This window comes from Anastrepha ludens, chromosome 4 (assembly GCF_028408465.1).
Source record: "Anastrepha ludens isolate Willacy chromosome 4, idAnaLude1.1, whole genome shotgun sequence".
NCBI lineage: Eukaryota > Metazoa > Arthropoda > Insecta > Diptera > Tephritidae > Anastrepha > Anastrepha ludens.
Window position 1 is genome coordinate 21,039,311 of NC_071500.1, and position 15,892 is coordinate 21,055,202.

The 15,892-nt window shown below is 36.9% G+C and overlaps 1 protein-coding gene across 9 annotated transcripts in view; it reads left to right on the forward strand.

Annotated features, from left to right (window-relative positions):
- Positions 1-15,892, forward strand: part of LOC128860293 (NAD(+) hydrolase sarm1) — a 158,139-nt gene that overhangs the window by 114,736 nt on the left and 27,511 nt on the right. For all 9 annotated transcript variants that reach the window (XM_054097733.1, XM_054097724.1, XM_054097725.1 and 6 more), the window contains 2 exons: positions 5,241-5,566; positions 5,646-6,021. In XM_054097733.1, coding sequence (XP_053953708.1) covers positions 5,241-5,566; positions 5,646-6,021 — 702 coding nt within the window. The remainder of the gene's footprint in view (positions 1-5,240; positions 5,567-5,645; positions 6,022-15,892) is intronic.

The following is a 15,892-nucleotide window of genomic DNA, read 5'->3' on the forward strand; positions in this document are numbered from 1 at the left end:
ATGTAGTGGGTATATAGTAAAATCTTGAACGCCTAAGCGTAAAACATGACATTTCACCTAAGCTAAATAATTGCATAAAAACAGAAACATTGCATAAATTTAAATAAAATACACATAAAGGCAGCTTAACCAAAATTAGAAATGATTACTAATAGCGAGATTTTGAAAAGACATTCATACATTTACACACACACACAAACACTTATAAAATGATTACTTGATAATGTAAAACTTAAGAAAGTTGTCTTATGGCCAAAATAGCAAAGGTCGCTATACTTTTAATTTTGATGGTACGTAGCAGTGCGAGAATATTCTGATTGATTGCAGAGGCTTTTGCCGAAAACAGCGACGCACTTTAACTAAAAGTGAAGTCCCATTGTCTTGTTTATCCCTTTGACTGAATCATAAGGTGTTTCTGATGAATTTTATTAGGTCATTCGAGACAATGTCCACCACTTGATTAAGAGCATCTATAAATGTATGTACAGCTGGTATTCTCATAAACCATAGTAGTGCTGCAAAACAAGCGATGGCACTAACGGCACCAAAATTTTCTTACTCGCCGTATAATAATTTTGGTTCAACGATGTAATCTTGTCCTATAGAAAATAATCGCACGAAAATTTTCACAATTTAATCCCTTTTTTTTGTTTTTGCCAAGACGATTTTTAAAAAACACTAACATGGCTCTCTTAATTGAGAAAAAGTGGCGGGTAGCAGTATTGGAGTTTTTAGTGACAGTCAAGCTGCAACTAACGCACGCTGCTATTCGAAGTTAGTCGGTAAATGTAAGACAAAACTGAGCAGTGTTGCAAAACACAACAAAGTTAGTCTTATTTGGGTGCCTGGACATTGTGGTATTACAGGGAACGAGTTAGCTGATAAATTGGCTAATATCGGCTCTCACATCAAAACTTTCCAAGTGTGTTTATGATACAATGTTGTCAAACTTTCCAATGGAGCTAAAAATATGAATAGCAATCCTCGTACGCAGTGATGCAAACGATGAGCACTGAATGCAAACGCACGCTTTTTAATGTGCTAACGTTGAGGTAAATGCGATGAAAATTTATGTAACTCCTTCAAATGAAAAATTCTCAAAATGAAAAATATTTCGTTTAACAAATTAAATAAGTATTGTAATGAACAATAAAATAATAATAAAAAAATATATTTATTGCAACCAACATCTTCTGCCCACTGTTCAAAACAATCAAGTGACACCAATTTGCCTGTTCGACTGCTGGAGTAAAACGGAGTGCTTTTCTCTCCCTATTCATTGCGCTCCCGTTGCACACATGCACGCATACTTACGCTCTTTACTAGCTCTCTGCTGTTCATTGCTGGTTTTATATTTTGCTTAACTGCAGTTAGTATTTGAAATCTATACTTGTAATTATCGCAATCGATAACTTCGTTGGCGTCTTTTCGAGTTACAAAAAAAAAAAAGATGCATGATTTCCTATCCTCTGCAAGAACCCCGAAAACAACAGAAATATTCTTCCATTCTCCCTGTTCAGGCCATGCACCTGTCACATTCTTGAGAAAAAATCGAATTTGCAACATTTTACCAGACATATAAAGCAACAAATTAATTTAAAATTATAAATTTCGCGTACTATTTGCTCTAAGAAATGTTGGCACAAATGAAAGACATTTTGTTACGTATACGACCCGTTGGCAAATTAAGTTTACCAAATCACACTCAGTGTTCTTTATAAATACAAATATTTTTGCTATTTCTTTTTTTTTTTGGTTTTTTGTAATTCGCTAAGAAATAGTTTCGCTCAATGTGGGGAATTTACAATTAAGCTTTGCGGTAAATGCTTCTGGGGTTTTATACTGCATATATAATTATTTTCATTTTATTTTATTATATAGTTTGGCTTTTCGTGCTGCCATAAACTCTGCTAACATGCCTATATGCCTGCTTGGCGGTAATCAGTTTTAATGATTTTTTATTTTTATGGCTTTTGTGCATGCTTATGTGTATTGGTAGCCGGTTAGTCGTGCCAGAGTAATTTGTGCAGCCATGTGAGCCGATTGTAAATAAATATTTGCGCAGTTTAACTATAGTTTTTCTACTTTGTTCGTTATGTTTTTTGGTTTTTTGCATAGATTTTTACACCCAATGAACAAAAACTATAGATTTTGGAACACTTTCTAACTATTTCCCAATATTGGCTTACAGGTTGTCTATCAGCACTGATTCATCTGCATAGGCTACTATTTTTATGCGCTCGCACAAAAAGTGGTCGAAAGGAGTTTAATCACATGATGTAGTTGAGCAGTTGACAGATCCGTTACTTGGGATGACTCGGTCACTAAAAGTTTGCTTCAAGAAAAGGCTGGATATTTCAGTATATGGCATGCCAGTCTGTCCTGTGAAATAATTTTGCACGAAAAGTCACGAATGCTTTAGTATTGAATCAATTGCCTTAGCAATAGGAAAGTGCTCCTTACCTAATGTATTGGAGTCTTTATAGCCTTCTGTCGATTAATTGTAATGTAAATTATTTAGCAAATTCAGCTTATTTTTTACTCATTAAGCCTGAATTGAGCCACATCGATAGAATAATTTCACGGTAAAAATGTGGTTCACTTTTCCGCTGATTTTCAGCCTATTTACTAAACGAATAACGCAAATGATGATCCAATTTCCTACTAGAAAAGCTCAAAGTCTTCCTTTAAAAAATCTTGCACGCAGTGTGCAGACAGCGGCTCAGATGTTAAATACTATGCAGTATTGACAGTGAAAGTGAAGACAAAGTATCTCGCCTGCCCTTCTCGCTTGTTCTCTGCGAGCAATTTTCAGATTTCCCCACTAAATGCATGGCGACCCTCTTTACCACCTGGTCGAAGGAAACCAAGATTAGGTTGACCTGGCTGGCTGAAAGCCATCACATAGATTTATTCGACCTTAGTGGCTCCAGATGGAGCATGACCTTACGTTTCCTTGTAGCAGGCTTCTTGTAATAAGCATGCGTCTTTTACGAATCTGAGTAAGCTCTGAAGCTCTAGCCCCGAGAGACATTCTACACTCTTATATTGTAAAGCTCCTACACATTTCATTCGGGTCGAAGGAAGCCAAACTGCACTCCAAATTTTGGGTCTCACCTTCGACAGTTTGCTCTCCTTCTCGGAAAAGGCTTCCATGCTCCCCGTGAAGGAGCATAGTGGAATACTCCGTAAGCAATTCCCGCTTGCGTGTTGCCCCAGGAATCAGCCCCGCAGACATTTGCTAGAATCTGAACCACCTCACAGACGAGTCAAGAGTCATCTCTTCGACTACACCGACGAGATCCAGGACCAAACATGACTGCAACTACTTGATCGCACAGTACATAGACAGACATTAAACGATATTCACCGGGAGACTCTTACCATCTTACTAAACTTCCGACCCCCGAATGCCGTTATCGGAGTCCAACCACCACCCATTGCTGATGAAGTGCTTTAGCTGCCTCGTGAGGCCCGCGTAACTTTGACTTAATTACGGGCTGGATATTATATTTAGAATGTTAAACTCTTACTTATCCAGAACCCCGGCATACTCAATAACTCGAACTCAATAACTACATATTCACATGCCCTCTCAAACCCACTGATCTAACACCTCTCTCGCTCTGAAGCCAATCTGTCGAAACAGTCGTTTCCTGGGCCTACCGTTATATGAGTTAGGCGATGAGGATCGGTGACTACACTGCCCTGACAGAGCCTAGTGAACTGCTACAACTACAAAAACGGAAGGGAAGAACTGGAATTTACTCGGTTTTTTTGTTTGCAGCCTTGGAGCCTATTGGCAGAAGGAGGTTAATAAAGAGGAATAAAAACATCTATTGTTCAATAGGTTTAAGAAATATCTTTTATATAAAAGAACACTCTTTGCGACCCTCCATTAGCCCATTACGTATTTTCAAAGGCTTTCAGGACTTTTTTTAGTGCCCTCCTGTCATTGTGCCATTGAGCTTTAATGTCAAATTACATTAATAGTTATGAACCTGGAAATTCTTTATAACTGTGGCTTTTGTTGCACGTTAATTAATTAATTTATTTTTTTGTTTGTTTTGTTTTTTTTTTTGCATATTTATTTCAAATTGGTGCCTTAGTTAATGAGGGACTCAGCGGTAATTTTCGTGAAATTGCAAAACCATCGCAAATGTTTGACTAATGGGAAAAGTTTTGCTTTTTTTTGCTCATTTTTACCTCCTTTTTTTTAAGTATAATCAGCTTGTGCAAAATAATTAATAACTGTATACATTTTCGCGCCGCTCCCTGTTGCGCTCCAGAAATTATGAGCGAACATACAGCGATAAATTTACATACACACATACAAAGATTTCTAAGCGACGTTGAAGTTATTGATAAATTGTAAGTGAATTTACAACAGTAATTATTTTTACAAATACCTCTCCATGCACACAAAACTGTTCTGCCTAACTAATACACCGCTTTTTTTAGTGTGAATAGCCATTTAAATTTAGCACGCTGATAAAAGCTGGTTATCTCCGAGATTGGCTTTTGAGTATTTCTAACTTTCTGCTATGTTTTCTCTGTTCGTTTTCTATTCATATTTGCATTTTATTTTCCCTCTCTCTCTCTCTCTCTCTCTCTCTCTGATTCAATCACTCATTTTCATTTTCCCAGCAACGCGCGTTTAGTCAAATCCCCACGCTCGTGCCAAAAAAAAAAAACAAGACAAAATATTTCCGCTTGTTCAACGATGATTACAAGCATTTAACAAAAAGACAAAAAAAAAACAATAACAGTATTTTTACAATGAAAACATTAATTAGTTGCGAGAGTAGCGTATTTTTAGTACAGCCAACTCATTGCAAAAATATCTTTGCGATGTTGTTCAAACATGCAAATTTATATTTATTTATACCCACATTGCCTATACATACTTTTGAAAGAATCTGCAGCACAATTTCCCAATCTCTTTAAGCCAACAGACAGATAACATAATGTAACATTCCTAACATTTCCTAAATCTAGACATTTTGTTTACATTTACACCTGCCCTTTTTGACGTTTGCTTCTTCTCGTACATCTTAGACGCTTTTCAATTACTACCAGCGTCTCGTAATGTATAAAAACTGCGCCGAATTTATCTTCTTCATTAATTGTCTTTATCTTTGGAAAATGCAAATATTTATTGTATTATTGCAACAAAAACAAAGAAAGTACATTTTTATATTTTTTATTCAATTTTTCGGTTTATATTACTTTGCTTTCAGGTCGTCAACAGCAGCACAACAACACGCGTTGAAAAGAAACGTTTACATCACATCACATCATCATCATCTTCGTCCACGTCCTCCTCGTCCACATCATCGTCCGAAATGAAGACGGCAGCACTGAAACGCGATTTGAGCGAAATCAAAAATTCCATGTCCGAAATCACCGATCTGGTCGGTCGTAATACCAATAACACGAGTAGCGGTGGTCTGGGTAGCAACAACAACTTGGCCATATCAGCATCAGCGCATCAGCCATCCATAAACGATCTCACACAATTGAATGCGCTGAACAGTTCGGATGCCATCAATAAGTTGAAGAAAAAGTACGTTGAACTCCATCACATTCTCTTGAATTCCAATTAATGCTTATAATAATGTGTTTTAAAATTTGTTTGTATTTAGAATCCGGTCATCCATTGAAAATCTCGTCGACAGCGATGCAGAACCATTGGTTACATTTCCCGATACTGATGATGATCATCACAATTTGGCCGACTTGGTAAGCGCTTCGAATGGCAAACTTATGACCAATGGACTGAATGGATCGGGCAAAATTGTTGATACCGTTAAATTCGAAGAGAAACGTACAAAGACCGAATCGAAGACGAAAGTTGTAGCCGATGGTTTCAGTACGGAGCAAGCAACTAGTAATTTGGCCGAAATGAAACGGCTACAAACGGGTGATATCGATTATCAGGAAGCTAAAGCGGCAGCAGCGATGCGAAATCGCACTGAAATGGATGGCGTGAAAACCGAGGAAAATGCCGCCGTTATACAGGTGAGTTGGAGATGAAAATTTGGAATAGGAGAGAAAATTTATTTGACAACGGTTTTGATAGCTTTGAAAATAAATGAAACAGCGCGGCGCTTTTAGAGAAAAACTTTGCTTTTGAAAAATCTTGAAAAGCAAGTCGTTTCAAAATAAGGTTTTAATACAGTAAAAATATGGAGTTGAAGGTTTTATATTTACTGTTAATATAGCAATTATTTAATTTCATTATTTTTTTGCAACCATTAGGGCGCCTAGAAAGACGGCGCTAATGATTCTTATTAAAAATGTACTGGTATGAAAGACGGTTGTTACGCGAATTAGTGAAGAGCTGATTGGCTTATTTGGTAGTTTTGTCAGTAAAAGATGGATCGCAGGCAACAAATATTAGCTACCCTGCCACTAAGAAATATTCTTTATTTTAATCGTATATTAGAATTACAATTACACGAACAGAAAGGTAACCATAGACTCATTAAAGATTGGAAACTCTGACGCGAATACTGATATAAAGGCTAAAGACTTGGCATTACAATTTACTCTAAACTAAACGGGAAGGACCATATAATACAAAAAAAGAAATGAAATTAAAACTTGCTTTCGGCAACTGTACTGTCTGGTAGGACCTCAGTCTAAGCTCCCGCTGCAAAACAAAATCTTAATCTAGAAAACGACAACTGCACCAATTCGGAAGTATGGTATAGAAGTTTGGGGCACCTCTTCTGAATCCAATTTGACAATACTGCAAAGTGTCCAGTCCAAGATACTTAGGACAATAACAAATGCCCGATGGTATATGCCAAACGCTGGCGTTCACCGGGACTTAAACATCGACACAATTGACGAAGTAATAATATACAAACTACGAGCAGAAGGCACATGAGCAGACTTCTGACGCACACAAATCCGACGATGAGGAAGCTGAAGAAAAATTCAATAAGAAGAGACTTAAACGAAAAACTCTAACTGACCTCTTGTAATGTGATAATAAGAAATACAGGGTGAACTATATGAAGTGTTACCAACTTCCCACTGCTTGTATCTGTAAAACAGCTCATGACATCAACGTCAAAATTGTTCTAATGACAGTTCAATATATTGTTTATAAGCCATCAAAAGCATTTGCGTCTGAGTTTTGTTGAATTTTGTTTCTGTGATGGAATTCAAATGTAATAGTGTGATTGCGTTATATTTGGCTGGAAAATCACAACCAGCCATTGTTCGTAAGCTCAGTCACAAAGTCAAAGTGAATAAAACGTTACAATGATACTGGTAGCATTGCAAAACGCTATGGAGGTGGACCAAAAAAACCGCAACAACGCCAGAAATGGTTCGGAAAGTGAAGGTTCGACTTGATCGAAATCCACGTCGAAATGGAAGAAAAAGAACTGAAAATATCGCAAGACAGCATTCGACGCATATTGAAAAATGAGCTAACGGTCAAGGCTTACAAGTTCCAAAAGGCACCCGATCTTTCACCCCAGCAAAAAAAAGTTCGGTGCGAAAGAGCAAAGTAGTTGTTGCGTTTGCACGAACGTGGCCAATTTCTTAACATTGTGTTTTCTGATGAAAAAACTTTCCCAATTGAGCAGTTCATAAACACTCAAAACGATCGTGTTTACTTGACCGAACGCTCATACGAGAATTTGAGCCTACGTATGGCCACTCGAAGTAATTTCCCATCGCAAGTAATGGTTTGGGCCGCAGTGAACGCCGATGGACGCTCGCCACTCGTTTTTATCGAGCCTGGTGTCAAAGTGAATGCGACTTATTATCGGAAAAATGTTTTAGAAGTTGCTTTAGAGCCGTGCACACGCAAACATTTCGGTCATAGACCATGGACGTTCCAACAGGACTCAGCATCGTCTCATAAAAAATCATGTTCCACACTTCATTTCGTTTACACAATTGCTTTCGAATTCGACAGACGGAAATCCGATGGACTATTCCATCTGGTCCATTTTGGAGAGCAAGATGAGGACTAAAAAATATGCCAGTATGGATGCGCTGAAAAAAGCGATTATACGAGAATGGGCCAAAATACCTTAAGATCACATTCGTGCAGCATGCAACTCAGTTTTTGACCGTTTCAAGGCTATAGTCAAGGCAAAAGGTAGTCATATCGAGCTAAAGTGAATATGTAATCATTTTTGAACAATTTTGTTTTTGAAATCCTGAAGGGCCATTGCAATAGCAGCAAACAAATTACTTATTGACAATATAGGTATATATATATAATTGGCGCGTACACCCTTTTAGGGTGTTTGGCCGAGCTCCTCCTCCTATTTGTGGTGTGCGTCTTGATGTTGTTCCACAAATGGAGGGACCTACAGTTTCAAGCCGACTCCGAACAGCAGATATTTTTATGACGAGCTTTTTCATTGCAGAAATACACTCGGAGGTTTGCCATTGCCTGCCGAGGGGCGCCCGCTATTAGAAAATCAATATAGACAGGTCTAATATTTTTTGGTGTAATATTTTTATTTTCAACAGTTCCAAAATATAAAAACAATTAATGAAACTTCGAGGTGTATTAGTGCAAACTATCATTGCATCCAGTCTTTCTAGTTCTTCTCTTTAAAACTTTCATAATTTTTCATTTACAATAGATATTAACTGTACATTTTCGGCAATATTGATATCAAAAATTCCCTTATTCATTCTAAATTACGAGAATTAGAGAATTATTGTTGTTGTAGCAGCACAAGCATAAATAAATCCTTGGCCAAATATAAGATCGCCATATCCGAGTCGGTTTTTATGGAACTATCATTCGATCGATTGAGATAGATGAGATATACTGATCCTTAATTCCATGTCGATGAGTCGTTCGTGTCCGGCCAATTCGTTGAGAAATAATGAGTTCTTATGAAACTACTGCACGGTGCATGTTTCATTCCATTTGTTTATGATAAAATATTATTAAAGTAAATAATTTTGAAAAAATCTCTTCGGATATGGTTAGTTAAAGCTTAGAAGATACCTTATGATTTTTTTCTAATTTTCTGTTGGGATTATATAGAAGAAATAAGCGTCGAACGCAAACGCCACATCGACATGGCGTTAGAGTGTCCCAAAAAAATTAATGTGTTTTTTTTTAACGCATACCCTCGTATTTTGTTTGAATGGTCTCAAAACATCTAAAAATAAAGTTTCATCTATTTAGAATCACGGCAAAACGTGCCGAGTTGCACGGAAACCTAAAGGTATTTGTATAGTACGGCGCGCGCGCACTGTCGGATGGATTGCGAGTAATTACTTGTTTGTTTTATTAGTAATCGCGTTTTTTTCGTGTAGTCAACATGTCAGTGGAGTTACGAAGTTCCAAAAAAGAGATATTTTCAATAGGGGACGTAAAACATCAAATTACCGGTTCTAAACTTCCCTCTAAAGGGCAAGTACTGGCAGTTTTGTTCTATAATATTCGTGAAGTGAACTTAAGTGTCAATGAAAGTGCAAATCTCACAATTCATGAGTGTATTATTTATTGGGAAAAGGCACGTATACCGACCAGATCAATATCTAACTGTGTTAAGAAACTAGTTAACTTATACCAAGTTTGGAGAGAATTGCAAAAAAATGCGAAAAAAACTCAAGAAGTGTTTGAACAGCGTCGACAGGAGTTTGTTTCAAACTTAAACAATTTGTTTGACATCGCACATGCCAATGCTCTTCAATGGATTAAAATAAATGAAGATAAGATCTTCTTGCAGCGCCAAAGAGAACCAGGTCGGCCCGGTCACTTAGCCGGAGTGGACAAAAAACTAACAAAAAAGAGGAAAGGACGCGCCTTAGAATCATCGAGGAGGAAAAGCGGCGTGCAAAAAATTTTTCATCCTTAGCACCATCAACATCATCTTGCGAACCACCACTAGAAAAGTCATCTTCTGATTCTGAAATAATAGAATTAGAAAAATATAGGCCCAGCGCAATAGAAGCCTCCTCTCAGCCCGATAAAACTTCTATGCGGAAAAATATCATAACTCCCAAGTTAGTTACCGCATTAGACAGGTGTCAGTTAAGTGTGAGGGATTCTGTATTTATAATTGAAGCTACTATTGAGGCTCTGGGGCACAATACGGATGAATTCCCTATAAGCAAGTCCTCTATCCATAGAGTTCGTACGGAAATGCGAAAAGAACGGGCTGAAGCTATAAAAATTGATTTTCAAAACAAGGTCCCGGACACGGTAACTGTCCACTGGGATGGAAAACTGTTACCAGCTCTGGATTCACGTAAAAGTAAAGAAGAACGCCTATCGGTAGTTATTACATACGATAATAAAGAACAAATTATTGCTGTTCCTAAATTGGATAGCTCGACAGGAAGGGAACAGGCAGACGCAGTTTGGAATGCTATTACGAACTGGAACCTTGAAGACAAAATGCAGATTCTCTGTTGAGATACTACTGCTTCTGACACAGGCCGCATAAATGGAGTATGTGTGCTTCTCGAACAAAACCTGGGTAGAGAAGTGCATATTTTTGCTTGCCGTCATCACGTTTACGAATTAGTACTTAAAGGCGTGTTTGAAGCGAAAATCAGTCAAGTAACTACAAGCCCAGACATCCCATTAGTCAAGAACTAAGTTTGCTAATAGGTATAATTGATAACTGATCTATCTGTTTTAATTTCAGAGAGAAACATTGATGACTTCGTCTCTGTCAAAAGCAAGTTCTTGTTTAATCGACTACAGATTGCCGACAGTTTTCTGAACAAGTGCCCCTCTTCGTGGTCAAATGATGATTCGTTTCTACAGGCTAAAAAGAAGCTGCTAGAACTCAAAGCAGTTAATGATACGGTAGAAAGAGCGGTTAAGTTAATGCAAGACTTCCATGGTTTGATCACTGTTCAAGAGGAGCAAAAACAATTTTTATTACGTAGCGTACAAGAACACAGACAGGAATATCCTGACTGTAAAAAGCAAACTTTGAAAAGAAAATTCGATGATTGATGTCCCTTTTATAATAAAAAGAAAATAAATACGAAATATGTGTTTTATTTTTATTTATTTAATTAATCTAAAAATTCAATTAAACTTTTCTCTATTGTGAGTCTATAGCTTTCATACTAATTTTTAAACTTAAAGTTTGACATCAAGTCGGCACGGGTTAATGACATCCGATCTCAATAATATTTTATATTTAAGTTTTTAGAGTCAAATGGAAACAAAATAAAGGGTATGCGTATTGAAATTCCGAAAAAAAAAATTCCCCCTTGTAGCCTGGGACACCCTAATGCACATACTTGTATATATATATATACATATGTATATACGGATAATAAGGGTGAACTAAACGAAAGTAAAGTTGTGGTAAAGCAAACTTTAAATGTACTTGAAAGAATTATTATTATTATTTTTATTAACCATAATTAAAAATGAATTCAATATAAAGTTTTTTCTGTTGTTTCACTTCTACGGATAGAAGAGCCCCTAGTTTTTTACTACACTTGAACACATAAATGAAAGAAAAACAAGGGTTTTCTAATAACAAGTGTTAGGTGTTAAACACGAGAGATGATTAACGATTTTTTATGGCCGAACTTGGATGGTATTGATCTGGACAACGTTTATTTTCAACAAGACGGCGCTACGTGCCACACAAGCTACGAAACCATTGATATTTTACGGGAAAAGTTTCCGGACCGTGTTATCTCTCGAAGAGGTGATCACAATTGACCACCGAGATCTTGCGATTTAACACCTTGCGACTTTTTTCTTTGTAGTCACGTGAAAGAGAAGGTCTACGCCAACAGCCCAGGGTCGATTCAAGACCTCAAAGATGGAATTCGTGAGGCTATCGAGGACATGGGGCAGCCACTTTACAATTCGGTTATGGAAAATTTCATGAAAAGGATATTGTCCTGTAAGCGTGATCGGTGTGGTCGTTTGCCTCATGTTACTTTCCACTATTAACGGCATACCTTCCTCTTTATAATGAAATAAACATCCGATCATATATACTAAAAAATAGAATATTTCTTTGAATATCAAAATAACACCTCTGTTTGGAAAACCCTTTATAAGGTACATACATATATCCACATATCTATTTATAAATTGAATCTGTACTATTTTCAATTACATCCACTGGGATTAAATATATTTTTCTTTGTACAATTTCTCATAATTTTTCATAACCTCAAAACAGTTAATAATAATAATAATAATAATAATAATTGGCACTTACATTCTTTGTTGGGTGTTTGGGGGAGCTGCTCCTCCAATTTTTGGTCTGTGTCTTGATATTTTCCCCACAAATGGAGGGATCTACAGTTTTATGTCGCCTCCGAACGGCAGATGAATTTTTATGAGGAACTTTTTCATGACAGAAATGCACCTAGAAGCTCACCATCGCTTGACAAAGGGCAGCCGCTATTAAGGAAAACAGTTTCTATTAATTGGTGTTTCATGCCTGGGGCCTACCGAATGTTAGTCACGCAGCAGTCCCTCAAAATGAATACAATTAGTAATTTTTGGAAGCAAACGAGGCTCGGAAAGCAGTTTAGTTTATGTGGCCCTAACCGATTTCTGTTTTTACCTTTAACGTATGTTATAATAGAAAAAGCTCTCTAGGTGCCTGCATTTGAATGAGGTTTAGTTAATAGAATGGCAATGATTTTTTTTTTTTTTACATTTGGATGTTTATAGTCAACGTGCAAATATGTACAAATACCTCATTTTCTTTTTCTGTTCAAAAACTACCATAAAAGGGAAAAATTATTTTATTTTTGTATCACTGCCATTGCATGCTTTCAGTTTACCATTTCATACGGAATTTTAGATTTACTAGGGGAATGAAATGGCAAACAAAAAGCGCAACTCGCTGCATACTTACAAGCGAAAAGAAAGTTAAATGCAAGTCCTTTAAACGTATGTACATATAAAGTAGACCTGCCTATTTATTATTGTAGACATGATCATGTTGGAAACTTTTCATAAAAACAGAACCCTCTGAAGTTCTAGTTAATCAAAGTTGAGCATTATCTAAATTATATTTGGATTACTAGACACGCCCGCATACACGAGTCTTCATAAGGATATCGATTATTTTCTGCTTGGGTTTAAACCATAAATAATTAGTATTTAATATACGCAAGCGATGAATTGATGAGTTCGTTATCTTTTGCACTACACAGAGTTTGCAATACGACAATTTACGACTCACTAATACTTGACAACCTTATCTTAGATTTTTAAATGTGTGTTTTAATACTTATTACAAACGTAATGACCTACAATTGTAAATTGGGTACAAATGGAAATGACCGAAATACACTCTGAGGTTAGCCATTGCTTGCCTAGGGCGCGCCGCTATTAGAACAAACCGCATCATTTATGTTGTCTCATGCTCGAGAAGTTTATATCGAGCACGACGTGACAACACTCAGATTATTAACCGGTATGCGCAAGCACACGCGAACGCCATTGTTCCATTTATTTAAATATGATTGGCATAAACTTGAGATTGACCCAAATAGTTTGGAAAAAGCTTATTGCTATGACAAATCCTTAACACTTGGTTGCCCGGCAGGAAAAGTTCGACCAAATGAAAATTCATGTTTGCCACTTTTGCTATTTCGGTGATATTACAAACCACTTCGCTACACATTTCGCCACTGTCTTTAGAGTGAATTACTAGGAGCGAGCAAAACTTTTTATGATGTCTTTGAAATTTAGTTTTATTTAATACCTCAGGGTATTTCACCAGTCTTACAAAACCCTTCTACGGTACATGGAATGCACGAATCGCAGTTATATAGTATTCCACAACAACAATTTGGAATGTTTACAACAACTACAAGATATCCAACAGACAACCAATTCCAACCTCAGAATTGTATCCTAACAAATGTATCCAAAAAAACAAACTGAGAATGCTTTCAGGCAACCTCAAGGCTATTGCAGAGTATGAAGTCTGCTCAAAGGAAAGGCACGCACGTTTACCTCTTCGACTTCTAAGCTTTAGGCCTGGATGAAATGTTGTAAAGAAAAGAAGGAACCATACATAATCAAGTCGAAGTGAATATCTTACATCGAAAAATACATGAAGTATATGCATTGCCACTTCAGCCCTTGCTTATTCCAAAACGAGCTGGAATGTGTTTTAGTCTAAATTTTCTACTAGTATATTTTTCTGCAAAAAATACTGGATTTTTCTGCAGGGAATGCTGGCATGCACGTATTTGACTTACAATGTTTTGAAGCTAAAGCTTTGTGAGGAATGCCACAATTCGTGCGTTTGCATGCAAACATTTATGTGATGAAATTGCAGAGCAAAAGAAGGGAAAGCCCAACAACTCGCAACAGCATAGCAGCCTTCAAATACTCAAATGTCACTATATCATTTACATATGAATGCATGTATACATATATGTAGATTAGTGAGCGCCGTAGCCAAATGAGTTGCTGCATGACTGCCACTCGGAAATGCACGGGCTCGAAACTCCGCGCACGAGGCACCAATTGATAGAAAAAATTTGTTCTAATAGCGGTCGCTCCTCTGCCGTTCGGAAGCGGCATAAAACTGTAAGTCCCTCCATTTATGGAAAACTTCAAAACAGAATTGGTGTAAGCGCTAGTTATATACTGTAAGTTCTCGTTTTATGCAGTGAATACGTTTAACAGAAAAGCGCATCTAAAAAATTCGCACAAAAACGGCTTCACTTCCCTTGAAAAAGTAGAGATGCGTTCCGTAATTTTCTAATGTCGCATAAAACCAAAACAACCAGTTAAAATTCACTCAATACCGCATAAAAGAGTTTGCAGAAATGGAAAGAAATAGGCTGCTTAATAAATTACTTCGCATGTCTGAGAGAAATTCATATAAAAGCTTAAAATAAACTGATATACAAACTTAATTAATTTCATTTTATTGAAAAGTAATGTAGTTTTATATTGTATTTTGCAATAATTATCACTACCTGGAAATTGTTTGTACCGTTTGGGTAGTGGTTCCAAACCACCTTCATCATCAGAAGAGACAGTCTCTGCAATAGATATTTGCGATAAAGACGATGGTTAAATGGACGAATGATTGAAAAATTGTGTGAGTTTTTAGCATTCCACGATTTTTGGTGACTGTCTATAACCGGACTTTCTAAACAAGCCTAAATAAGCCTGAGTATAATTATCTAAGAAATTTTTGGACGAAATACAAACCGCACAACTTTAAAATCGTATAAGAATAATCCGCGAAAAACGAGACCTTACAGTATATATAATAAGTGTATACTTACATATATACAATAGGATGACCGAAAAAAATTAATTGATTTTCAGTTTGGTTTGGTTTCCCAAAATTCAAAATAGTTTTAAAAATTAAAAAACAAAAGTACATACATGTAAGTATATCGTTTTTTTTTATTTTCGGTATACTTTTTGGGGCCACCTTAATATATTTGTTGTATAAATTGACGATTACGTCCTTTATTACGTGTCTGGCCGAGATTCTCATCCGGCTTGTAGAGGTTCTCCTCCGGATTGTGGTATGCATCCTGTTGGCCTTCTATAGATGGAATCTACAGTTTTACTTCTACTCCGAACGACTAATGCGTACTGAATGATGGCTGTTACTCATCATCATCAGCACAACATTTACACCTCGGAGTGAGCCGGTGTTTCCATTACTATTACGCTTCATACGTCTCGGCTAACTGCTTGGCTTCTTCGTATGTTCATGCTACACTGGTTGTCTTCCACATCATTTGTTCATCTACTTGGTGGCCGTCCGCCACCTTGCTACTGCCCAAATTCACACAGTTAAAAATCTTCTTTGCAATTCTGTTGTCATCCATTTGAAGTACGGGTCCTAACCATCGAAGACGTTGCGATTCTCTGAAGTGCACTATATTTTGTCCGTTTATCAGTTCTTCGATG